This window comes from Theropithecus gelada, chromosome 4 (genome assembly GCF_003255815.1).
Source record: "Theropithecus gelada isolate Dixy chromosome 4, Tgel_1.0, whole genome shotgun sequence".
NCBI classification, from domain to species: Eukaryota; Metazoa; Chordata; class Mammalia; order Primates; family Cercopithecidae; genus Theropithecus; species Theropithecus gelada.
Window position 1 is genome coordinate 123879010 of NC_037671.1, and position 26159 is coordinate 123905168.

A 26159-nucleotide genomic window follows, 5' to 3' on the forward strand; every position below is an offset into this window, starting at 1 on the left:
GACCATCTGAATACCAGCAGAAATGACTGCAAGTGACTGAAACATGGAATACATAAAAATCCACCAGTTCATTATACCAAAGAAAAATGAGAACACCAACAAAACAAAATCAATGTTAGCACTGAAGGTACCTAGAGCAACGAACTCCTTACTCTAGAAAATAAGCAATACAGGAGCTCAGAATCTATGTCTACACATATCTTTTAAAGAATTCCAGCCAATAAATGTAAACAGAAAAAACTGAATTAGAAAAACACCATTTTGTAGCCACTAACTGATTTAGACACAGATCTTTGCATGAAACAGTGATAAGGAACTTGACGGTAGAGGGGCTGTCACAATTTGACCTTCTAATGTGATTCAATATGAAATACACAGCATTGCTTATAAAGCCTTGTTCAACAGTTGGACCTGAATCCATTCAAGCCTTTAAAGCTAGAGAAACATGTCAAACCACCACTACCCTGAAAAAGATAAAGGCAAGTCTAGAACAGAGATGTTCTACAGAAGAAGTAGCCCAATATTTTCAAAGTGTATGGCATGAAATAAATGCTCTAGATTAAAAGAGATGTAGAAGTAAATATAATGTGCGGCCCTTGTTTGGATCCCAATTCAAATAAATTAACTGCAAAACCACATTCTTGAGAGATACAGGGAAATCTCAGTATGGACCAAATAACAGATAACAACAAAGAATTATGGTTAATTTTATTAATGAGATTATTGTATGATAGTTAAATTTTTTTAGATGCACACCGAAGTAGGGAAGAAATAATATGATGGGTTTTAGGATCTGCTTTACAAAATAGTGCACCTAAAAACAACAAAATTAAGAAAGACAAACTGAAAATTGTGAAGTCTAGGGAATGAGTTTCATTTGTGTTTGAAAATTTTCATGCTAAAAAATGTGTAATATGAAAATAATTCAGTTATAATTACAAACCATTAAGTGCAAAATAAAGCTATTTTTTAAAAAGTGCTCTACAAAAACTCAAGAACTTTGATTCTGTAAATGGATAATGAATTATTTAACATCAGAAGCCAAACATAGCTTCTTACACTGAACAAACAGCAAGAGAGTCACACAAAAAGAAAGTGAGGCAGAACCTTGGAAACAGCCAGACATTGGGTAAAATCCCAGTTAATTTTACTTTCACTGAATACCCACATGACTCTGCAAAACACTTGAGCTCTCTCAAGTTCCCTGTCTGCACAGTGGAGGGGCTACTATTTCACGGGGTTTGGTGGTTACCAAGTGATTCACGCTATATAAAGGAACCTACCACAAATAAGGCACTTGATGAATATTACTTCCTGTCTGCAAATTCTCAAGTGCCTACACTTACACAAGAACTAATTTAAAATGTGGGTGTGCACAGAGGCGAACACCACACACTGGGACCTATTGGAGGGTGGAGGGTGGAAGAAGATGAGAAAAAAATACCTAATGGATACTAGGCTTAATGCCTGGCTGATAAAATAATCAGTACAACAAATTCCTATGACATACATTTACTTATGTGACAAACCTGCACACCCTGCAGATGTACCCCTGAACCTAAAAGTTAAAAAAAGAAAGGTGTGTGTTTGTGTATATGTGTGAGTGTATAAAAAACCTATCTCTAGCAAAACGAAATACAAAAGCAAAAAATAACAGTATATATTAAAGATCTGTATGTATGATATGAAAAATGAAAACCATCAAACTTTGTAGAAAAAATACAATGGCACTATATACATTTAAAATTCTATTGTTGAAATTAGCTGGACATGGTGGCGGGTGCCTTTATATAACCCCAGTGGGAGGCTGGGGCAGGAGAATTGCTTGAACACAGGAGGCAGAAGAATCGCTTAAACGCAGGAGGCAGAGGTTGCAATGAGCTGAGATCAGCTCCAGCTGTGGGCGACAGAGCAAGACTTTGTCATCAAAAAAAAAAAAAAAAAAAAAAAAAAATTATATTGTAGAAATACAATTTCTGAGAGTTGAAATCATTTCCAATGATAAAACTGATCTACCCAAATCAACCTATACATAAAATTATAAAATGTTTTGGTGTTTACAGAAAATAACCAAGTTCCTAAATTCAGCCTTAAAATTATAATACTGAAAGAAAACCCAAGAAAATGTTTTATAATCTTCATCTTGAATCTGCAACTAAGATTCTTCTTTAAGTATGTGAAATAATTAAGTTCTAAATTTGAATGATGAAGATAATGTACCATACAAATTATATACACCAACATTGGTGTATGAACATCATTTACTTGGATTTACAGTGAGTTTCACATCAAAGAAAACACTCAAACTATAGCAAGTGATTCAAAGAAACTTCCTACAATCAAAGTGCTTCCACCTATCTTTTTATAGTACACTAAAAATTGAATTCACAGCACTCAACCTACTCCAATTAAGAAAAACCAAACTTAAAGCAACTTACCTAAACCCAAAATATCTTCAAAGTACCACATTAGGAAACAAACACAAGCACATTTTAAAACACAGGCAGTTTTTTCAAGCCTCCACTATCTTAAGACCTTTCACATTTCACACAAAACACATCCATGAAAGAGAAGGTTGGGGCAGAGGTGAAAAGAACAAATGAGAAACAGAATAATTCTGAGATAGAGTAATATGACTATTACTGCCTCATAACCAGAATTTTATAAACCAAAACAGTATGCTGTTCTGGTTCAAGTATCTGACATTCTCTCCCTGGTATCATGAGTGATCTTGAACGGCGTATTTGGTGCCAACCGGTACCTCCTGCCTACCCTTCCAGTTTCACTCTTTGCATTACCAAATGACTACAGCAGATTGGAATGTCACTTAGGACTAGGCATGAGAAAAACAAAAAGGTAAGCTGTGTGAATCAGCACAGGGACTTCTGAAAGGAGGTCAAGCTGTGTAGGAGGATTCTTATCAGTAGTAACTTACAAAAGGAACATAGAATCTCGATAGGAAAAGTGACACTGATGAAACTAGCTCACTGTTCAAGTAAGTTTTCTTAATTAATTCTCTTTGCAAAAGAGTATTATGGTGAAAAGAATCAATCAGTGAAGCAGATTCTCATTTAATGTTATGGAAACACTCTGTTCACTAGAATAATATTCTCAACTCTTGTTTTTGAGAATCTTCTATACTGTTAAATAAATATCCTAGGCTAACACATACACATACAGACTTCTAAAAAGTACATTCTGGAACAAATTCCCTAGGTAAGTAATGGAATACACAATAGTCATGAACTCAAAGACAGGGATACAGAATATGGCAAGAATATGGTAAGATGTATAAAGTTCCATGAAACAAAAACCTCAAAATCACTGATTCTGTTTTTATAACGTCACACTGTTTAAGATATCTCATATAAGGATACTCTTGAAGAAGATATTATCATTTCTAGCTATAATTGAACACAAAATAAGAAACAGCAACAAACAAGAATGCAGAATCAACCTAGAACATACAATACTAAACCTAAACATGTTGCTAGAAATCTCTTCTCCCCCACATATTACATTACATGATATAAAGATAAACATATAAAATCAAGGGAAAGGAAAAAGAACAAATAGTAATGATGACAATGCACTACAAATAACAAGAGTATAAATGCCTGCCTTATGCTAAACATTGTGCTAAGTACTTTTTATGCATTATCTACTCCAATTTTCACAACAACCGCATAAGGTAGGTGTTATTACTGTTCCTGTCTTACAGATAAAGAAATGGGGTCTAAGAAAGATCAAGTAAATTGACCATGTTCACAGAGCTAATACCAATGGGCCAGAATTCATACTCCGGCACTTGTGAAACAAGTCACACTTTCGGCCACTATGCAGCACTGCGTCTCATCCTGCTGTATAAAAATAAGGGTGGAACACACCCAGTTCCAGCAACATGGCAGACTAAACAATCAGTAATCATTGTACTATACAATAAAGAATACAAAATAAACATTCTGTTTAATACACAGCTGAGTCTGTAAAAAAGAGAAATCCAATTAAAGGGAAGTAAAGGCTAGATAAACGTATGAAAAACATGCTCACTTACTGAAATCAGGGTAACAAATTGAAATTATTATTTCAAATACTTTAGAGTATATCAACAAATCTGAATATATTGAGGAGGGTGAAAACTGAAGTTTGGAATATAAATTGGTATAACCATTTCAATGATCAATTTCACAGGACCCAAAAAATCTGAATCTAAATACTCCACTTCTAGGTATTCATCCTAAAAATTTTACATCAGTACAGAAGAAAACATGGACAAGAGTGTTCATTAAATCCATATTTGTAACAGTGGAAAGGTATATACAATTTATCAATCTCTGGATAGGGATAGAGATAGAATACGATTTATTTAGACAACGGAATACTGCAAAGCCGTTAAAAAAAACTATCTACTCATATGAAGTTTCACATCAGTAGTTTTCTTGCGGGAGGCAGAAAGGGAGAGAGAAAACCCTTTCGCTATGTCTATAACTCTTAATTCCTTAAATTTTCTGGATGCTATTTAACTAAAAGAAATGTAAATAATAGTAATATATCCTTTGCTGATGTGGGAATCAAATGAAATAAGAGACTGGTTGTAATGTCTGAATCGCTGCTAGGCATGGAACATGTTGTCAAAGAAATGTGACCACGACAGTTACGAACAAACTCAAGCCAAGGTATTCAAAAAGCTTGCCATTTAGGGAGGAGCTCTTGTTTCACCAAAGTGCTACTCTCACAATTTCACATCGGGTAAATCAAGAAAGATTTCTGGGATCCTTGAGCAAAGCCTAATTGTAGGGAAAGAACACTCCAAGCCCAGGGAACAGGTACTAAAACCCCAGGCAGAATCCTGGTTGGCATAACTGACAAATAGCAAGGAGACTCCTTGTGGCCAGAAGCGAAAAAACGGTATTAGGAGTAAGATTTGTAGGTCAAGGTACACTTTGAGTGATTAAAAAAAATTGGGGAGTCTGAATAGAAACATTATTTAACTTAAGGTTTAGAAGTATATGTCTGTGTAGAAAACAGTAAGGGGGCAAAGGCAGACAATGAAATAAATTAAATTAAGACTAAGAGGTTACTGGAACAGCCCAGGTGGTAGAAGAAGTTAGCCTGGATTAATTCAGTAGTAAGAAGCAAAGATGGTGAGAAGTGGTTAAATTATAAAAATATTTTGAAAGTAGAGCTGACAGAATCTGCTGTTAAGATTAGATATGATCATGGTCTGAGAGAAGAAAGGAATCCAGAAGAATGCCAGGCTGTGGACATGAGCAACTGGTAAAGTGAGCTGCTGTTCACTAAGACTTAGGAGACGGCTGAAGCAGAAGCAGGTAAGAGTACGGTGGTGGGAAATCAGAGTTCAGTTTTGGACAGGCTTACTCTGAGATGCCTAGAGTGCACCTAAGTAGAGCTGTCCAGTGAGGGACTGGTTATATAGGGCTGAAGTTCAGAACAAGGGCCACACTTAGAGATGTAAATTTGGAATACATTAGCACTTAAAACCACAAAAAAGAAGTATTTCACCTAGGGAATAAGTGGAGAAAAGAGGGTGTGCGGGGATCAGACCCTGAGGTCAGGGCAACAGGCCAGTCCGGAAGACCAAGTGAAGGAAGAATTTGATAGAAGACGGGATCAACTGCTGCTGCGTCAGAAGATGAAGTGACTGGATTTGGCAACATGCAAGTCTTTGATGACTTTGAGGAGAGTGGTTTTCGTGAAGTTAAGAGTGTACCCCCACTTAAGGTAAAAAAGCAAATGAAGAGGGTTCTAAAATTTAACTTTCATCTTTAAAATTAAACAACTTAAACTGATAGAGTACAGACATACCTCACTATTTTTTTATTGTAGGGACGACAGGTTTGCATCAATCAAATAACTAAACTGGCAAAACAATAATACAATTATTGAATGTCTCAATACAGATTCAGTTGATGAATTAAACAATATTTGATTTCTACTAACTCAGAGTTTTAATTATGACTTTTCTAATAGATTAACTCCCCTGAAAATGCCATTTCCTAGACATCCTATACTCCTCCCCCAAATCACATACAAGGTTCTCTAAGATACACCAGAAAACAAAACACTTGTTTTTTTTTTTAATATTTCTTTGTTCAATCTTCTATTATTTACTGTGATGTTTGTGGAAATAAACTGAAAAAAAGCCATATCATAAACATACATCACAACAAATAAAAAGTCAATAATAAGTAATCAGACAACCTTAACTATTTACAACTATCAGTAAGGTTAATTTCTACAAAGCTCATGGCTTATTTTTGAACTTTTAAAAGTTCATGCACTGGTTTTCAGGGAGTTTGGTTTATGTTCATTTATCCCAAAAAAAGAAAAAACATCCCATAGTTCATTTTGAGAATCTTCTCAATGTCACTGAAGTAAAATTATTTTAGTATTTTTGTAGTCATATTAAAAATTAGGGACTTAAAACATCTAAACTAGTCAACATTTAAAGACCTCATTAACAAACCTACATCCAAGGCTTCTTCCAATACCACGCAGCCCAGTAATAGAGAGTTTAACAGATTTGAACCTCATTTAAGGAAAAAAAGACCGCCCAAGCTCTGATAAACTGGTACCTACTAAATGTAAAAGAAATGGGGTCCTAGTTATCAGCTGTAACTCAAGTGACATGGTTTGGCTGTGTATCCCCACCCAAATCTCATCTCCAATTGCAATCCCCATATGTCAAGGGAGGGAAGTGACTGGATCATGGAAGCAGTTTCCCCCACGCTGTTCTTGTGACGGTGAGTGGAGAGCTGATGGTTTTATAAGCATCTGGCATTTCCCCTGCTTGCACTCACTTCTCTCCTGCCACCTTGTGAAGAAGATGCCTGCTTCTCCTTTGCCTTCTGTCATGATTGTTAAGTTTCCTGAGGTCTCCCAGCCACGTGGAACTGTGAGTCAACTAAACTTCTTTCCTTTATAAAAATTACCCAGTCTTGGGTAGTTCTTTATACCAGTGTAAAAACAGACTAAGACACTAAGATATTTCAGGTTTTAAAAAATAAGTGCTCGCTTAGTCTTTTTAGTCAAATTTCAAGTCCCTTAAAAATAAGAAAACAAAGCCGTAAGAAATACCCAGTTAGGCCAGGCGTGGTGGCTTACGCCTGTAATCCCAGCACTTTGGGAGACCGAGGCAGACAGATCACTTGAGGTCAGGAGTTCGAAACCAGCCTGACCAACATGGTGAAACCCTGTCACTACTAAAAATACCATCTGCCTGTAACCCCAGCTACTAGGGAGACTGAAGCAGGAGAATCGCTTGAACCTCGGAGGTGGAGGTGCCAGTAAGCCGAGATCGCGCCACTGCATTCCAGCCTGTGCAACAAGAGCAAAACTCTGTCTCAAAAAAAAGAAAGAAAGAAAGGACAAGAAAAGAAATATTCATTTAATAGCAAAAACACCATAAAATTAGAAGACCAAAATGACTGAGTAGGAAAAACTATTTATAAACACAGTAAAACGTCAAAATGTTTATTTAGAAAGGATTTTCCACAAAAACTGATGAGAATAAAACAAATTTCTTGACAGGAAAACAGGCACTTCGCAGAGAAAGAAAATAAAGATGGCAAGAAACATTCATGAAAGATGACCTGTTAAGTGCAGTGGCTCATGCCTGTAATCCCAGCATTTTGGGAGGCCGAGGCAGGCAGACTGAGCCCAAGAGTTCAAGACCAGTGTAGGCAACACAGTGAGACCACACCTTTATACAAATTTCTTAAAAATTAGCCGGGCATGGTGGCACATGCCCATAGCCCCAGCGACTCAGGAGGCTGAGACGTGAGAATCATTTGAGCCTGGGAGGTGGAGGCTACAGTGAGCTATGACCACGCCACCGCAGTCCAGCCTGAGTGACACAGTGAGACCCTGTCCTAAAAGAAAAGAAAAGAAAAGAATGCTCAATCTCAACAATGAACAAGGAATTATGAATTTTAAAACCAATGACACATTACTTTTTACCTGTCAGACTGAAAAGTTTAATTCATAATATGCAGTGTTAGGTAAAGGGTCATAGTCACAACAGTGGTAGCATAAACTGGAGGGCCCCCTACCTTTTGAATAACTTGGTAGTTTATAAACATTTTCAACGAGTACAGCCTTTGACTCATATTCCACTCATAGGAATCTATTTTATGCAAATACGCAAGTATAGGAACATATGTGCACAAAAATGTTCATAGCAGCATTACTGAAACAGTGTACTGTAGAAATAGTCAGTGTTCATTAATCGTTAAGAAAATGACTAGCACATGGATTATACAGCTACTAAAAAGATAGAATTATATTTATACATACTTTTATATAAATATGGGAGAATTTCTTTAATAAAGCATGTTGCAGAAAAGTATATATTCTATGATCCAATTTTTGTAAAATAAAATTCAAATACAGCTGTGCTAAATGGTGCATTCCTGTAATCCCAGCTATTTGGGAGGCAGGAGGATTGCCTGAGTCCAGGATTTAAGAGACCAGCCTGAGCAACACAGCAAGATCCCATCTCAAAACACACACACACACACACACACACACACACACACACACACACTCTTCATTTTTGAGTCCACAGAGCAAAACTGGGAAAGACACACTTAAAAACTCCTTACAGTGGCTATGTCTGGATAGCCAGAATTCAGAGGCAAAAGGGAGACCTTCAAATTTACCCTACAGACTCCATTCAAAAAACATGAACTAAATTTTACCCACATAAATCTTAATAAATACAAGCTCTCCATATCTCCTGCTATAAAACTTAAGTTTCCCTTTGAGTAAAACAGGTCAGTTACTGCCCACCTGAAAAAGCTTACATTAGTCTTCAACAGTAACTATCCCAAGAAGGTGTTTCTCCTTTAGTCAGATATTGAAATGGTAACACAAAAGGTTCTAATTATATGAGCAGATTATAGTACCAGGTGAAAAGTAGCAGCATATTCTCAGAATAAATCTATTATTTCTTACAATGTACTACCAAATCATGAATATCTGCAATGAGCTACTTATATTTAATAAATTTTTGCTGTAAGTTATCCAATTTCTAAAGAAATTCACACAAGCCCAGCAAGGGGCCACACTTTCAAAGCTTTAAATAAAAGGTTTCAAATTTACCGTGCTGAGTTTATGTATGACAGTTATGCCCTTACTGATCAACTTTCATTAATTTCTTAATGCATGCATTCTTCAATTATCCACTGGCACATCGTGTCCTCCTCTGGAAGACCACACAGCCTGGTCTCTGCCCTCAAAGAGCTCAAGTTTAGTGCAATACCCTTTTAAGTACAAGTACTAATGCCCATTCGTCAATCTTAGGAATAAAACAACTCTCTTATACTTAGTGCTTAATTCAGTGAGGAATATTGTCACACCCTTGACTGTAAGTAGATTTCCCCAGAGCAACTTTTTCTTCTCATATTGTAGGGTGAAGAGGTCAGGAATTGTTAAAGGGGCATTTTAGCAATCTGGAGTCCTCTAGGTGATGAAATCTTGGGGAAATTAATGTAACATTTGAGTAGAGAATGGACTAGAAGCAAAGAGACCAATCACGTTTACAATGGGGGGGGGGGTAATATTTTCACATAGGCTAATCTGAGAGAGAATACTGGAGCAATAAGTCAAATCCCAACTTTGTCAGCTACCAATAAGTCAGCTCCCCAAGTGCACTTGATTCCTACTGAATCTCCAGGATTCAATTTATTTTCCTCCCCTATCCTATGCCATTACTCATTGGTTATTATTGTATTTCCTCAGTTCCTCTCTTCCAAGACTGGCCACCAAAATCAAACACAGTTTTAGTTTTGTTTTCTATACCTTTTTTTACAGATAGTAGCAAACGACTAAAAGTTCATGTATTTTTATAAAACTTCACTGGAGATGCTAAAGACAACCACCAAGGCAGAGGACTTGAAAAACAGCAAAAGCCAGCATTTCCTGAGCAATATTCTCAATTGACTGCCAATCTAAAATTGGAAATCAATACTGGATTTTAGTATAGGCAAACCATAACCTAGATTACTTCACCTAGAAATATGTAGTCCAGATTCTGTGATGAAAGCAATATGTCAACATAGTGAGATGAAACCAAGTATGTGAAATAATACATCCTAGTAGAGGAAGGAAGACAGCACAGTAAATAGCAGTTACCATGAAATCAGGCCCTCCATCAACCCATCTTGCAGAGGATCCTGTGACCCAGGAATGCCAGCCAAATTTTTAAATATCTAAATAAGCATACACAGTTTGAAGTCAATAAATGCTAAGTATACTATGTCAGCTAGAGTCATTATCAGTGTGCCTCCCTGACCTCAGCCCTATGGCCCCATAGTTAATTACGGGGCATTTTTTCATTGAGAGAATGAGTAGAAGAACATCGAGAATCCAGCATTACAATACACACTGTCCTGAGAGATGAGCAAAATGGAATCAACTAAAGGAGATAAGGAAAGAATAGCTCCAGAAAGAGGCTAGTATCATTACCAAGAAAAAAAACGGGGTGGTAAATAAAGCCTTTTATGGTCCCACAGTGGGCAACTGGTTTTGGTAATCAGGAACTCAAGGCTATCAAGAAAAGTAGTTCTAGGAGTGTTTTGGGGATAGAAGCAAGAAAGACAAGGGTTAGATGAGTCAGGAGCAGATAGGGGAAAGGGACAATTCTTGCAGGAAGTGGGAGTAGAAATGTTTGTTGAATGAATGTTGAGATAAAACATGAAGAGTTACAAAACTTTAGCAAAGTTTTTTTTTAATTAAAAAATAAAACCTGAGTACCTTTTAACAGAACAGAAAAGACCAAAGATGAGTGAATGGAAGGTAGGAAGAAAGGACAGAGAGGAAGAGAAGTAAGAAAGAAGGAATGAAAGGGCAGCTGCAAAGTCCCAGAGGAACGGGATCTCAAAAGAAAGGCACTGGTGAGAATTCAGAGGGCTCTTGAAGTAATAAAATAGATAACAATTATAAAAATGTTCCCAGTAGTAGAAAAAAAATTAGCAACATAAATTGAAACACTCTGATATATTACAGACATCACAGATGATCAAAGAATAGGAATCTTTACAGAATGCTAGGAAGGGGGGCATTTAAGAGGATACCGAAAAAACATTAAAGCAAAATCAGAGAGTAGAAATTAAATTAAATGCAATTTAACAAACTTTAAAGCAAGATCATGGAGGACAAAGTTTAGTAGGTGACACTTTCTAAACTTTCCTCTCTCTGACATCATTGTACGGTATATATATTTTTTTCCTGTATTAGACTTCTATGCCCATTCCCTTCCAGTATAGTTAGCCAGTTCCCCTTCCCCAGCCCACAGGATATTTTGTTCTAAGGCTTTCTGTCCTAGGTTCTTGTCTCTCTTCACACAACTTTTTCCTCGTAGTCTCCTCTATGCCTTGGCTAGCTGCTACCTACCACAATCACCCTGAATCCCCTGGCTCTCTTCCTCTTAACTGCCTATGTAGGATGACGTCTCTGGGAAATCCACAAGCACCTCAAATTTGGTATATCTCAAAGAGAACTTTTTATTTCCTCACTCAAATCTAATCTATCACTGACATTTTTTATTCCAGTTAATGACACCATCACCTACCCAAAGCAGCCAAGCAAAAAACTGGGGTTTCCCTGGACTGCTTTCCTTTCTCTCAGGCAATCTCCTCATCGGTCTCCAAATTCCAATTTACCTCCTTCAGTTTCATTTTCTCCTTCCCTGTTACTTTAGTTCAGGCCTTTACCTCATGGACACAAGCGCAGGAAGGCCTGAAGGTCCCGCCTTCAAGTGTGCCCTCCCTTCACTCCACAGACTCAGCTGCCACGGAGGTCCATCTGAACTGCAAACCTCCTCACGTTCTTTCAGCTTGAATGTTCTTAACTTCCCCTCCTTTACTCCACAGACTCAGCTGCCAGGGAGGTCCATTTGAACTGTCAACCTCCTCATGTTCTTTCGTGAATGTTCTTAACTTGGCTTACAAGGCCCATAAGAACTGACCATGGTTTACACCTTTGGTTTCATAACTGGCAACTGGCTCCTCAGCCCCAAACCAACTAGTATGTACACCCGCCTGTACACACAGACACACATATAGTATTCTTCTCAGTCACAACATGATGCTATGAAAACATATGGCCCCAAGATCTTAGTAGCTTACAACAGCAAAGCTGTATTTCTTTCTCATGGTAACATCATTCTGTGAGTAGCTGGAGCTCTGATCTAGTCATCTTCATTCTGGCACTACGGTTCAAGAATGAGCCCCAGCATGGGACACACTGATTCACAGATGACACAAAAAGGCACACAGAAGCATGAAACGGACTCCAATCTTCTGCTCAGAAACAGTATCTGTCACTGGCCGAAGAAAGTCACATGGTCAAACGTGATGTCAATAAGGGCAAAGGCCATACAATCCTCTTACAAGGAGGACAGTGAATAACTAGGAATAGTACAATCTGCAAGCCACAAAATGGGCCTGCGTATTCACACACGTCTGTACACAGATTCAACCAATTTGAATTATTTTTAAATAAGGTCTCAAGCCTTACCCCTTTGCCCAGCTATTTCCTACAAATTTTTCAGGATTCAGAATGAACATCACTTCCTAAAATGAACTCAGTTAAGCTTCCCTGACTAGACAAGTCCTGGAAAGGTCCACTGCCCATGAGCTACCTACCAGGTCTCCCCTCCTCACAGCACTGAACACACTGCTTGCCTGCTGTGCCTGTCTTCCACCACAATGAGATTCTGCCGCAGCTGCAGCGCTCCTCTTGCTCAGCATGGCACCACTGTGCTAGCACAGTGTGTACACACAGTAGGTACAAAGAGGATACATCTCTGCTGCAGGAATGCTGGTCCCCTTCCCCATAGAATATTCCTTCTCATCTAAAGACTCCAGTCTGTAAACATGTGCCTGATTCCCATCACCCAAACAGAGCATTTACCATACTACTGCCATTTTTCCCCAATTTATCTCTCATACTGAAATGGGAGCTTTTTGAGAAAAAGACCATGTGCCAATTAAGTGTCGCATGCTCAGCAAAACTCACATATAGTGGGTGACCACTCAGTGAGCGAATGTGGAAACGGAGACAGAAAGGAACACATGTACTGAGTGGGAGGGCTACGAGTCAACCTCAAGCCCCAGATCTCAGTGCCAGTTACCGCTCCCTCTTCTTAAGGCACAGCAAGCTCATTAGATAACCGTTCACTTCCTCCCTTGAGATCACAGATTACTTCATTCCTTCATCTCTGACGAAGTCTGACTCCTAACAGGCTCTCGACAAATACCAGTCTGAATAAGTACATTATCCTCAGATAAATCCCTACAATTGAAGAAAAATATTTAAATGTCCATAATTTTAACAGGGCTAAGCCATTATTGAAAAAAAAAAAAAAAGCAACAGAATTTCCCAAGCTTCTCGGCCCATGAAACAGGCACATAACTATTTCCGAAACGTTAGCTGTTCATAGGCATCAGTTCATGAAAACAATAATTTCCATTACATTTAATGTAAAACCTGAAGTGTTTCTCAAATATCAAGCTGGTGATACCAATCACATGCATTTGTAATTACATACTAAAATAAAACGTCTAAAATGCCGTTACACTAATAAAATGTTAACATTACTGATTCATCAGAAGCTTCTGTTCAGAAGCTACACAAATTATAAACAGTTGGGTGCCACCTGGTTAAAAAAAAGTTTTTGAAGTTAAATTATATTTTATGCAAGAATATTGGCCTCAAGAATCTAAAAGCAAATGCTACATTAAACCGATACACATAAGGAAAATATAGTGGGTGAACAATTGAAGTTACCTGCATCTAAGCATCCTACAACACTAGCAGAATGAGTAGTTCTTCGTTTATTCTCATCACAGAATCAGACAGGCTAACATGTGGTTCTTAAAATCAAATATTCAGAGTGCCCATGATTCATGAAAGAAAAATATTCCTAACTTCCTACCTAGAAACTTCTTCCAGGGCTACACGCCAAGCTTCACTGTTTCTTTCAAGAAGAAAAAACAAAGGCTCATCACCAGAGAAGACAGGCTGTAGGACGTAAGAAGGTACAACAGGCCACTGTATCTAAGATCCTCCCCTTCTCACTTGAAATGCAAATATTTGTTCAATAGATGTTGAGTAACTGTTAGTAATAAAGAATAATCTCTTGAAGATTGTTAACATTCAAATGTTATCTGGGGAAAAATTGCTAGTTAATGTGTAAATAAAAGTCTGTGACACAAAATTTAACTGAGTGATGGCAGTAAGGAGAACCAGAGTCTCCAAGAGTCACAGAATAAACACATTTTGTTTATTGTTTAATTGTAAGCACAGACCAGGGAAGGGCTAGGGAAACATCCAGAGCAAAGTCTGGCAGGGCAGCACCAAGAGGAAGCCCAGTAAAAGGACAGGGACTAAGCCAGATGGCAAGATGGCGAGGGCAGGCACGAGGATCTCCACAAACGCAGCATCACAGCCAATGCTGTCAAAAAGGCATCTGAACCTTGGGTAGGTCTTGCCCTCCTTTCTTTCCTAAAGGCATAAGAAAGTAATCAGTGAAGCTATCAAGACTTCTTCACTGAACTCCTCACTCATATTCCAATTTCTGGTTGCTATATAAGATACAAGGTTTGTATATAGTTACAAAATAAAATACGGCATGTGTCACCTAGGCTACAAAACACAGAATCTACTATTAGAATGACAAAATTATAATAGGGCTTTAAAAAGTCTAGACGAAAATCAATACATCATGTATTTATGTGTGATATACATGTATATGCACGTAAGTACAAGATCCAAATAAAACAGAAAAGATGTTTTATCACATTACGCCTGTGGTTCTTCCTGAAAATTATGTTCTAAATTTTCTACTTAGATATTATCTTCCTATAAAACTTCCAAACACTGGTTTCATTGCAGTGATCTTAAATTTTTGGATTTTACAAACATAGTGGTTAAGAGAAGGTTCCAGAATCAGGGGATGTGGGTTCCAATCATTGTTCTGTGGCTTACTAGTTTTGCATACCCTTAAGCAAGTTATTTAATCTCCCTGTGCCTTGGATTCTTCATCCAGAAATGGGAACAGCAAAAGGACATACCTCACAGGACTGCTTGGAGAACATAAAAAGATAACATACACAAAGCATTTACACTAATGTCAGGAATGTATCACTTGTGTTCACTACATGTGATGTATTACAATTACTACCAGAATAACTTACGTGATTTTAAAAACTAGATTCCTGACGGATGCATGGTTAAGAAACACGATTCAGTACTAAAGATGCAAACAACTGGCCGGGCGCGGTGGCTCAAGCCTGTAATCCCAGCACTTTGGGAGGCCGAGGCGGGTGGATCACGAGGTCAGGAGATCGAGACTATCCTGGCTAACATGGTGAAACCCCGTCTCTACTAAAAATACAAAAAACTAGCCGGGCGTGGTGGCGGGCGCCTGTAGTCTCAGCTACTTGGGAGGCTGAGGCGGGAGAATGGCGTGAACCCGGGAGGCGGAGCTTGCAGTGAGCCGAGATCAGGCCACTGCACTCCAGCCTGGGAGCACAGCGAGACTCCGTCTCAAAAAAAAAAAAAAAAAAAAAAAGATGCAAACAACTAATAAGCAGATACAGCTCAACATATATACAAACTTTTTTCCAAAATAAAATAAAATGTTTTAAAAAAAAAAAAAAAAAAAAGGCCTGAAAAGCAACTCATTTCTTCAGATGGTAGAACACTGGGTAATTTGTTACCTTTATTTCTGTTTGTATTTTTCCAAATGCTCTAAAATAAGCATATTTGAATAATGGAAAGAAGCAAGTATTTTTTAACTGTATCTTACTACAGTGAAGCAAACATACTAGCTCACATGTTCAAGAATATACTTTAAAAATCAGCCATAAAATATCATAAATTTTTTTAACGTTTTTCCTGATTTACTAGTCTTAATTTCACTGTCCTTCATATTCTCAAAACTAACAATGTCATGAAGGTAATAAAATTTCTTATAAATTAATATCAGCAAGTTTGGCACAAAAGCCACATTAATTGTACTATGAACTCACTGAAGTCACCTTTGCCAATCTTAAATTAAAAACACATTTTTAAATATTTGAGGTCTTAAATATTAATGCAGTAAAAACACTGTCCATGGTACTCCTGGCAGACTTCTCCTGAATAAGCAAAAGCTTAGCTGATTTACAAAAGAATCATTACAAATTCATATATTCACCAACTAGGATTTTTCATCTGTATTAATTGTCCTGATAAACTAAAACAAAGTTTGCTAATAAGCATGATTTACTAAATGGTTAAAAATTGTGTACCATCATAAGAAGCGTGTTTCACCAAATGGTTAAAAATTGTGTACCATCATAATAGTTTAGTAATGTTATCTATAATAATTAAACTGGTGACTTGAAAACTCAAAATGCATTTGCACTCATCCATAAATTAACAACACAATATATTTTGTGCAAAACAAGGTGCCACTAAGTAGAAATAAAACTAATCTTAAGTGATGCTAATCTTAAATATAAATGCAGTACTCATTCTGTTTTTATCACACATTTTTTAAATATATCCACATATTATTTTGAAGTATTAAAAACCCATATGTGCACGATGGGTCTTAGAACATAGAATACTGTCTGTGTGTGTGTGTCTGTTTCTCACGAAATAAGCTAAGGGAAAATACAACTAAACATAGTAGGAAAAAAAGACGTCCTCAGACAGCCGATGGTTGGCATAACTCAAGAGTTTGTATTTGGGGGATGGAGACTGAAAGGGCAGACAAGTGCCAGAAGGAAGGTCTAAGCCACATTAAACAACAGCATAACTCCACATTGTGCTGAATACATGAGACGCCACTGCTCCCTGCACTACAAGATCTATAAGTAGAACTTGAAAATGTCCCATAACTAGGTGTGGCTTAGGTCACATCCCAAGTGAACTCAAGTAATAAAAGCTGATGGTCATTACTCTAGCTAATAGCTTGTGGCCAGTATTCTCAAGTAACAAAAATGTAAATGTGTACATCTTAGCACTGATAACTAAAAATTAAAAGGAGGCATTTATAAATACAGAAAATATATAATGCGTAAAATAACTATGTTGAAATATATCCTTCCATAATAATGAGCTCTATGTTCACATTTTAAAATATTATACGTTTATATCATAGCCTTACTTGGAAAACACCATAACATCTACCTTAGAACACACATATTTTTTAAATCAGCCCTAAAACTCATCACTACACATTCTAGGGCAGCAGCTCATCAACTGCAGTCCATGAATCCCCAAGGTTCCCTGAGACCCTTTCAGGTCATCCGTGAGATCAAAACTATTTTCTTAATAATACTTGGACAGTACTAGCCTTTCTCATTTTGTTGGCATTTGCATGAATGGTCAAAGCAATGATGAGTATAGCTGATGGCACCTTAGCACCACATCAAGGCAGTAGCATCAAAATGCACTATATACAAAACGTATGTTTTACTGCTATGCGAACTTCTTTAAAAAGCCAGTTTCACTTAAGAATGTCTTTGATACAACAGAAAAAAATGATTGATTTCCTTGAAAATTGAGTACATGTTTGTTTGTTCAATTATGTGCCAAAATGGGCGTACATAAAGCCCTTCTACTTCTGCATACCACAGCTTGATGGCTGTCTCAAAAAAAAGTATTTCAGCAACTGAATCAGTCACTTCTTTCATGGAACACCATTTTTTCACTTGAAAGAACAACTGTGCTTATTTAGGCTTGGATATTTGACAGACATTTTGTCAAAAATGAATAAAGCAAGCTTATCTCTTCAAGTGCTACCTATGACAGGGATGTCAATAATAAAATTTGAGCTCTGAAATGAAAATTTTAAAAAAACTTCTATCCACTACTGAGAGTTTGAGAGCTTCCCCATATTTATAATTTTTCTGATGAGATCAGTGGTGATATTAACAAAAGTTAACATTTTGATATTCTTTAAGGAAATTTGTCAACATTTAGTAGATCTGCATAACTCAGTGAATCAATTTTTCCTAATAATCAACATGAGGGAAGAAAATCACACGTGAGTAAAAGAACCATTCAAAGTGCAAGGCAGACAAATTTTTTTTTTGAGACAGGGTCTCACTCTGTCACCCAGGCTGCAGTGCAGTGCAGTGGTTCCTTCACAGTTCACTGCAGCCTTGACCTCCTGGGCTCAAGCAATCGTCCTGTCTCAGCCTCCCAAAAAGCTGGGAACACAGGTTATGTGCCACCCTGCTTGTTAATTTTTTTTTTTTAATTTTGGTAGAGATGGGATCGCACTGTGTTGCCCAGACTGGCCACAAACTTTTGGGCTCAAGGAATTCTCCTGCCTTGGCCTCCCAAAGTGCTGGGATTATAGGGATGTAATCCACTCCACTGTGGAGAGTATGAAAAGTATTTAAAAGAATCTCCCAAAGGAGGATAGCAGAAATGAAAATAAAGTAAGCTCAAATTAGAATCCTTGACACAACTGATTTTATTCCCAATGTCTCTTAAAAATAATCATTCCACGGGTGGCAGGAGGGGTGTTTTCATGGCGCGATGCACCGTGACTTGTTATTCAAGATGTATGTCCACTGTTCCATCTATCATGTTTTATACCCTTCCAAAAAAAAAAAAAACGAAAACAACAACAACAACAAAAAATCATTCAAATTAATGGCATTCACAACAACCTGGATGGGACTGGAGACTATTATTCTAAGTGAAGTAACTGAAGAATGGCATACCAAATACCGTATGTTCTCACTCCTAAGCGCGAGCACTTATGAAAATACAAAGGTATACGAATGACACGATGGACTTCGGGGAGTCGGGGGAAAGGGTGGGAAAGGGTTGAGAGATAAAAGACTACTAACTGGGTTCAGTGTATACTGCATGGGTGATGGATGCACTAAAATCTCACAAATCACCACTAAAGAACTTACTCATGTAACCAGATACCACCTGTTCTCCAAAAACCTACAGAAATAAAAAAAATTTAAAAATAATTCCAAGTTTCTGCCAATGAAATTAATGTAAAAAGTGTAATGTAATGTAACCTAATAACTCATTTAAAAGTTCACGTAAAATCATATTATTGCAAAACAAATGTTCTTTGCAACCTATGTAAAATCATGGTATACTGCACGAGCATCTAGGAGCCTGCAGCACTCAGAAGTTTATTTGGATAACAATAACAATATTTAAAATAACATATTTGAAAGATATCTTCCCAATCTATGAATTTTATACTAAGCATGTTTATAAGAGGTTATGAAACTTAAAAAATACAATGTTTTTAAAATAGTGGATAGTGTCTGAGAGTGGTCACTCCCATTTCATTTTCTCTACTTAACATACAGAACCAAAGCCAAAGAAGATGGGTGAAACTGGCAATCTCAAATCTCAGTACCCAAAGCTGGTAACAGTGAAAAAAATGACAGAATTTTTGGTGGTTCTCCTATAAAAAATCAGGAACTAAAATAATAAGTAGGCCACAATGGAAAGTACCACTATGAGCAAACAAGAATAAAGAGAAAGTAAATTCTTGGAAGAACCAAAAGTTTTAAGTTTGCAAAGAGCAGAAACTGCCTGATTTTCCTTTAATAGAACATGTATGAAATCAAGCAAGAGAACTTGCTAGGATTCTGAATAAAACAGCCCACTGCACCACTCAGCCAATAAAACACCCCCCAAACAACACTAACAAATGAGCATTTTTTTCACGGATCATAATGTTGGGTCAATCTTTCTTCTGTTCTGAAAATCAAAAGTACATTCAGGTGGAGTTTTAGGAGGCAAAACGCACAACTTCCTCATTTAGAAACAACCTAGCCTGCTGCTGTTACTATAGTCCGGTGGCAGAGCTAGACTAGAGCCAGCCTCAACTGCAATATGTACTTTTCAGCCTGCTTCTACCCTACCGAAGAGGAAGATGGTTTTCAAAACACACAAAAAAAGGTCTGAATATTCTGTGAAAATGGTCTTGTCCTGTCAGCCCAGGTCAATCGCGCACTAATAAACTTCAGGAGATTTGAAACTGCAGAAACTGAAAACACAGTGCCAGCAAGTCCACCCTGCTCATACCTAGAGTTAAAGGAGACAACTCCAGTTCATGCCTGTTGTCCTGGTATAATGATTAATAGTGCCCACTTGCACTCACAGGGTTCCATATGGCCAGTCTAACCAGAAAGGACTGACGCTTACAAGGTAAAGCAAGTTGTGTATATTCAGCCTACAAACATAGCAAAATGTAAACATGTGCAACCAAGACTGACATTTCTTATTTTCTGTAAGCCACACCATCTTAACATTAAATTTCTTGTGGGCAAAAGCACAAAAATTTTGGCTCTTTTCCAGCCATAGTAAACTATTCTATTTCAGTTCCTCAAAAGTTTCACTCATGACATATACGAATAAATTTGTAAAGTATAAAAATTCAAATTATTCTTTACTTTTGGAAACATACTGGGAAAATACCTTCCTGCTTATATTTGAACCACCTCTCTATATGCTTATGCTCACTTTATTAAGCACATTCACTTTCTAAATTAAATTCTAATATGGTTTTGGTCAATCACATACATCAAAATGATTAGTGAATTTTATGTTTTTATGGTTGCTAGAATAAAATCTCAACCAGCTGACTTGAGCTAGGCAATGACCACCTCTCAGCCTGCTTTTGCCCAGTTACACACAACGAGAAATGTTAAGAAAAATCTTCTAATCATGAATAAAGATGGTGCAATTTTGAGAACATGCACACACCTGCTATGAACTCCTACATACGGAGACACGAACTGGAAGCCCACCAGTAGATTTTCAGGCCCTATCAGCACATCAGTGTTAGCCAACTCTGACAGGCCCAGAACTGGTTAAAGGGTCTGTGGGATTTGGCACACTGCTTAGTATCCAACTTGCAAGTGTAAATGTAGGTCACACAGATACATTTGATCCCTGTCTTCAGTATCTACAAGGTGAATGGGTATATCCTACATACAACCAGCCAGAAAACTAACAGAAATAGCAAACATTTGAACACAGCAGAAATCAAGACTCTATCTAACCTGAAAATAATTTTCAACTGAGAAGTTCAGTCTCATATGTTCAATAACTGCTATCTGCATACACATTTTATTTATAATAAAGAAACATGTTTATATCAAAATAAATGCTATACTACTTATGAGTACATACTGACATTACACCAAAATTCAAGTCTTTACGGTAAAACTGTTTATAAACAAATTAGTCTATGCCACCATATTAACCAACACCTAGAAATAATGCTTTATATACTGCAATTGCTCAATCAAATCCTTAACGACAACCATAAACGTTTCTTAAGCTTCCCACCAATTTGGTATCATATCTTGATCACTTACGACCCCTATTTTTCAAGAATATGAAAGACTCATTTCTGCTATTCTGCCACTATTAATTTAACCACAATCACAGTTTCATAGTGTTATAAAAGTCTATAGTTATACTTATTTTCCATGAGGTCTACAAATTATGAAAAATAAAATTAATTTTCACTAGCAGGAGGACAGCAAATTGAAACTTGCCTAAGATGACTCAACACTGTTAGATAAGAGCTGTCCCTCAGACTCACAAGAACACACCGAATCAAACATAAAACTTAACCAGTTATTAAAGGAAATAAAGATTTTTAAAAGGTTATAACCACCAATGAAATTCAACTTATCAAAAATAAAAAACAGAGATGCCTATAAATACTAAATGGCAATCATCCATCTCATTATAACATCAGTCACCAGAAAGAGATCTTTAGCAGTACCAATGTTTAAAAATACAACTATTGACAGCCAGGCACAGTGGCTCATGCCTGTAATCCCAGGACTTTGGGAGGCCAGGCAGATCGCCTGAGGCTAGGAGCTCCAGACCAGCCTGGCCAACATGGCAAAACCCTGTCTCTACTAAAAACACAAAAGGTAGCCAGATGTGGCACATACTTGTAATGCCAGCTACTCAGGCAGCTGAGACACAAGAATCACTTGAACCTGGAAGGCGGAGTTGCAGTGAGCTGAGATCGCGCCACTGCACTCCAGCCTGGGCGAGAGAGTGAGACTCCAACTCAAAACCAAAACAAAACAAAACAGGTTTCAAATATAGTTCAGTTGTATGATGAAGCATAGTCACAAGCTATATATTACTCTGGAATATAGATCACAGCTATAAGTTACGCAATTATTACCACTTCACCTGAAGACTTCCTACTCTACCTCTGCTGACAAAGTTATTTCTTACACACATCTCTGGAAAACATGAATCACCACATTACTTCTTGATTAATCGGAGCATTAAAATATAATGTATTCACCTGTAATAAAGCATATGTAGGTATCCACATAAATTCTGGGTTATTTTCACCATCAGGGCAAGAAGGCGGCAATAAATTCAGTAAAAAATAAATGACTTTAAGAAGTATCTCATGAAGCTAAACAGTCAATACCTAGCATAATTTCTGCATTTAAGTGTAAGCTTCCTGCAAAACTAAGAATAAGACATGAAAATGTAAATATTCACTGGTCTAATAAACACTCTCCACTAAATTTTTAGAAAGTATATATCCCATATTTTGTCATGAATAAAGGTATATACCATGAAGGCCATATTTGACATTCTTTCCACACAGTATTTATTGAGCCCCTACCATGCAATACACACAACAATTATTCAGGAAAATTCTACACTCTTGCCTTCGTGTAGTAAGAGAGGGAGACAGACATACCAATGGCAATGACAAGTCACGGTACATTAAAACCAACAGGGAGACCTTTAGATAACCAGAGAAGCCCTCCCCTGAGGAGGGGACAGGAAAGATTAAAAGGACTCTGCTGTCATAATTAACTAGGAATCCCTAAAAGAAAACAAGTCATAACATTAAAAATAAGCAAAGGAAGGACTATACACACTTTAAGGAGTTTCTGTGGGCTATAGTTTTTCATAGTAATGAAGACATTAAGTTAGCTTAGCATCAATCTCCTGGTTATAACATAACAACATTAGGTTTAAATCAACTCTCATTTTACAAATTCCAAATGAATCTAGGATCCAAGTGACAAAGAGCCTGAAAAATACTCCAGTGATAGCCTGCTTATTCTTTGGAAGCCCTTCTTTTACACACAAATGTGAATACAAAGGAAAAAGCAAACTTAGCCAAGATGATGTTAAAACATACTCTAATTTTCTTAAAAAAAGAATGTAATCCAAAGAACCAAGTTTATCATCTTCCTAAACACAGAAACCACAAAATTATCAGTGGTTATCAAAGCTGCCTGAAATCACCAATCACAGATGATTAATGAAGTTATAAAATTTGAAAATAGATACTGATCACTGTACCAGAAAAAAAACAAACAAAAGAAAACCCACAACTATACTCTCATACGCATAAAAAGATTACCCAAGTAAATAAATACAAGACTTAAATCTTATTTCTACAAATCAACTCCTGCAGTGAATTTGTTGAACATCTACTGAACATCTGATAAGGACCAGTACAATGCTTCTGTTCTTGCAGAAAACTAAAAAACTGAACTTGTGATGGCCAAATAGACTAAAAATAATCATTAGATGGTTAAAAAAAAAAAAATTCACACGAGCTTAGACAAAGCAAATTGAAACTGCTGGCCTTGAAATACTGGCTGAATTACTCATATTAAGTTTACCTACATCATAATAAAAGATACAATATGTTAAATGCAAAGCTTAACTGGGACCTGAATAAATTTAATAGTACAGGAAGGTTCTGGAGAAAACAAAATAGAAAGTGTGAGCCAGCCACTACATAGTGAAAAAGCTAAAAAACCAACATACGGACATTCTTAAAAACCAATTCATTTCATTATGAAAGGCTTCTAATACAATTCTGAAAAATAATTTCTAAAAATAGAAATGTTCAGATATAAGCAGGGAGAAAAAATAGTAAATGAAATAATATATCATCTTTTTTTCCAAGTCCTTCTTGTTTTGCTTCAATGTATGTACACAGCAAACTTTCACCTACAGTATAACTGAAAAAATAGCTTTCCAAATGACAGGCCAATTTTAGTAACTAGTCATACCACTAAGAAATAAAAAGTTTCAACTGAGTGCTTAAAATAGAATTTAAATCAATGAACTACGTTTCTGATTTGAGATTTTTTTTAAATGCTAACTCAATTCAAAATCCCAAAAAGCTGAATTCTCTTTATTAAACTGAAAAAAGATTCCTTTGCACCAAACTTGAGAAATCTCTCAAAAAAAAAAAAAAAAAAAATCCATTCAAACAAAAAAAACTACATACCAAGAAAATGTTTTATGGTCATTTTTTTTTTTAACTTGTGATAAAAAAAAAAAAAGAATTCATTATTCTGAAAGAAAGCATAATCCTGAAACTAAATTATGCCCCCTTTCTGAAGATATACTAAATAGTCTATGAACGAACACTTAAGTACATAATGCTAACTCGCTTATTAGAACCTAACTCGTAAAATCATTACAGAAGATGAATGAATCAGGAGTAACTTAACATAACATCTATGCTCAAATTGGCAACCTGAGCCTAATGATGTGTGTCAGTATTCAACCAAGGATTAAGACAAATGGCTAGCTACCCACGTCAAGTGCAGTCACAGGTACAGACGAAGACAGAAGAAATAGAGTCCTTCCCATGACTGGCAAAAAAAATCAAGAAATCAGAGAAGCAATAGTCAAATTTTCTCCAAAATATACAGTGGAATTTAATGATAAAAGGAATAAATTTCATCAGAATGTTGAAATTTGCCAAACCCGTTCTGTTGCCTAGGAGCTAGTATTTTATAGCAAGTGTTAACTATAAATCACCTATTACAACAAATCAAAAATAGACGCTATTAAAATGACTTCCTAAACAGGCACAAAACTTGAGGGAAACGTTTTTTACGCTATTAAAGTCTGTGCAGCCACCGAATGAACAGAGCGCGGAACCGACCCTTGCGGAGCGATTTACAGGGTTGTTCCCTGACCCTTCACCTCCCTCCCCTCTCCACAGAGCCCTTCCTGGTGGACTTGGACTCACACACTTTTTTTAAAGCTGCTCGGAACGCTTTCAGCAGCTTTGTTATAAACAACCCCCATTGTTACCAGGCCAGGAGAGAGCGTGATTTCCTCCTCCTCTCGGGGAGCCAGCCCGGGGCCGGCGCCTCCCTCCGGGCAGAGGCCACCGCAGAGGGCCCCTCCTCGCAGCCCCAGAGGTGGAGGAGGCACGCCTTTCCTCGGGGGAGTCCGATTCCGGGCCAGTGCCATCAGGGACCCCGCAGCTCCCGAACTTTGTGATACTGACTTTCCCCTCCCAGCTGGCAGCCTGCAAGTTTGTGAACCCGAAGCACAGCGCGCCTCCCAGGTTCCATCCCGGCCACGGCGAAGGGGCGCCGCGAGCCAGAACCCGGCTGCAGGTGGAGAGCGCCTGCCCCGCGCGCCGCCGCGCCCCCCGCGCCGCCGGGGATCAGGCCGGGGCCGCGCCGCGCTCGCGGCGGTGGGGGCGGCGGCCCAGGTGAGCCACCAGGTGAGCGGCCGGAGAGGGGAACAGGTGACTGCCGCGCCCCGCCAGCCCCCGCGACCCCGGGATCCACCGCGGCAGGGGGACGGGGGCTGCGGGGGACGCCGGGGCCCGCGGTGGGCCTGGGGGAGGGGGAGGGGAGAGAGGGGGAAGAGTGGGGGAGGGGGAGGGGAGGGCGGGTCCGCGGCTGGCGGGCGGCGGCAGGGGGGGAGGGGCGGGGCGCGGCGGGCGGGGGTCGCGCAGGCCCCGCGCCCCGCGGCGCTCACCTCGGTCGGCTGGCTGATCTCGAACAGGTCCAGCCGGTTGGCGTTCCAGTGGTGGATGATGTCGGCCAGCTTCCGCCGCTCCTCGTCACGGCCGCCCGCCGACATGGTCCCGGCCGCGCCTCCTCAGCCGCGCGGGGCCGGGGCCGGAGGACGGGCCGAGGACGACAGGTCTGCGGGGATCCGACGCCCCTCGTCGCCCCCCGCCGGCCGCCTCCGCCTCCGCGCCCGCGCCGCGTCCTCCGCCTCGGCCTCCGCCTGGGGCTCAGTCCGCGCCGCGCCGCGCCGCGCCGCCTCAGCCCCGCCGGCCGGTGTGCGCCCGGCGCCCGCACCCTCCCGCGCCCCGC

General features: G+C 38.5%; 1 protein-coding gene across 6 annotated transcripts in view; it reads right to left on the reverse strand.

Annotated features, from left to right (window-relative positions):
• Positions 1–26070, reverse strand: part of AFDN (afadin, adherens junction formation factor) — a 141859-nt gene extending 115789 nt beyond the window's left edge. For 5 of the 6 annotated variants that reach the window (XM_025382806.1, XM_025382805.1, XM_025382804.1 and 2 more), the window contains exon 1: positions 25816–26070. In XM_025382806.1, coding sequence (XP_025238591.1) covers positions 25816–25920 — 105 coding nt within the window. In that variant the 5' untranslated portion in view covers positions 25921–26070. Of the gene's footprint in view, positions 1–25134; positions 25426–25815 lie in introns of those variants that run through there. The other variant, XM_025382803.1, reaches the window with a different exon arrangement.
• Positions 26071–26159: the final 89 nt, after the last annotated feature.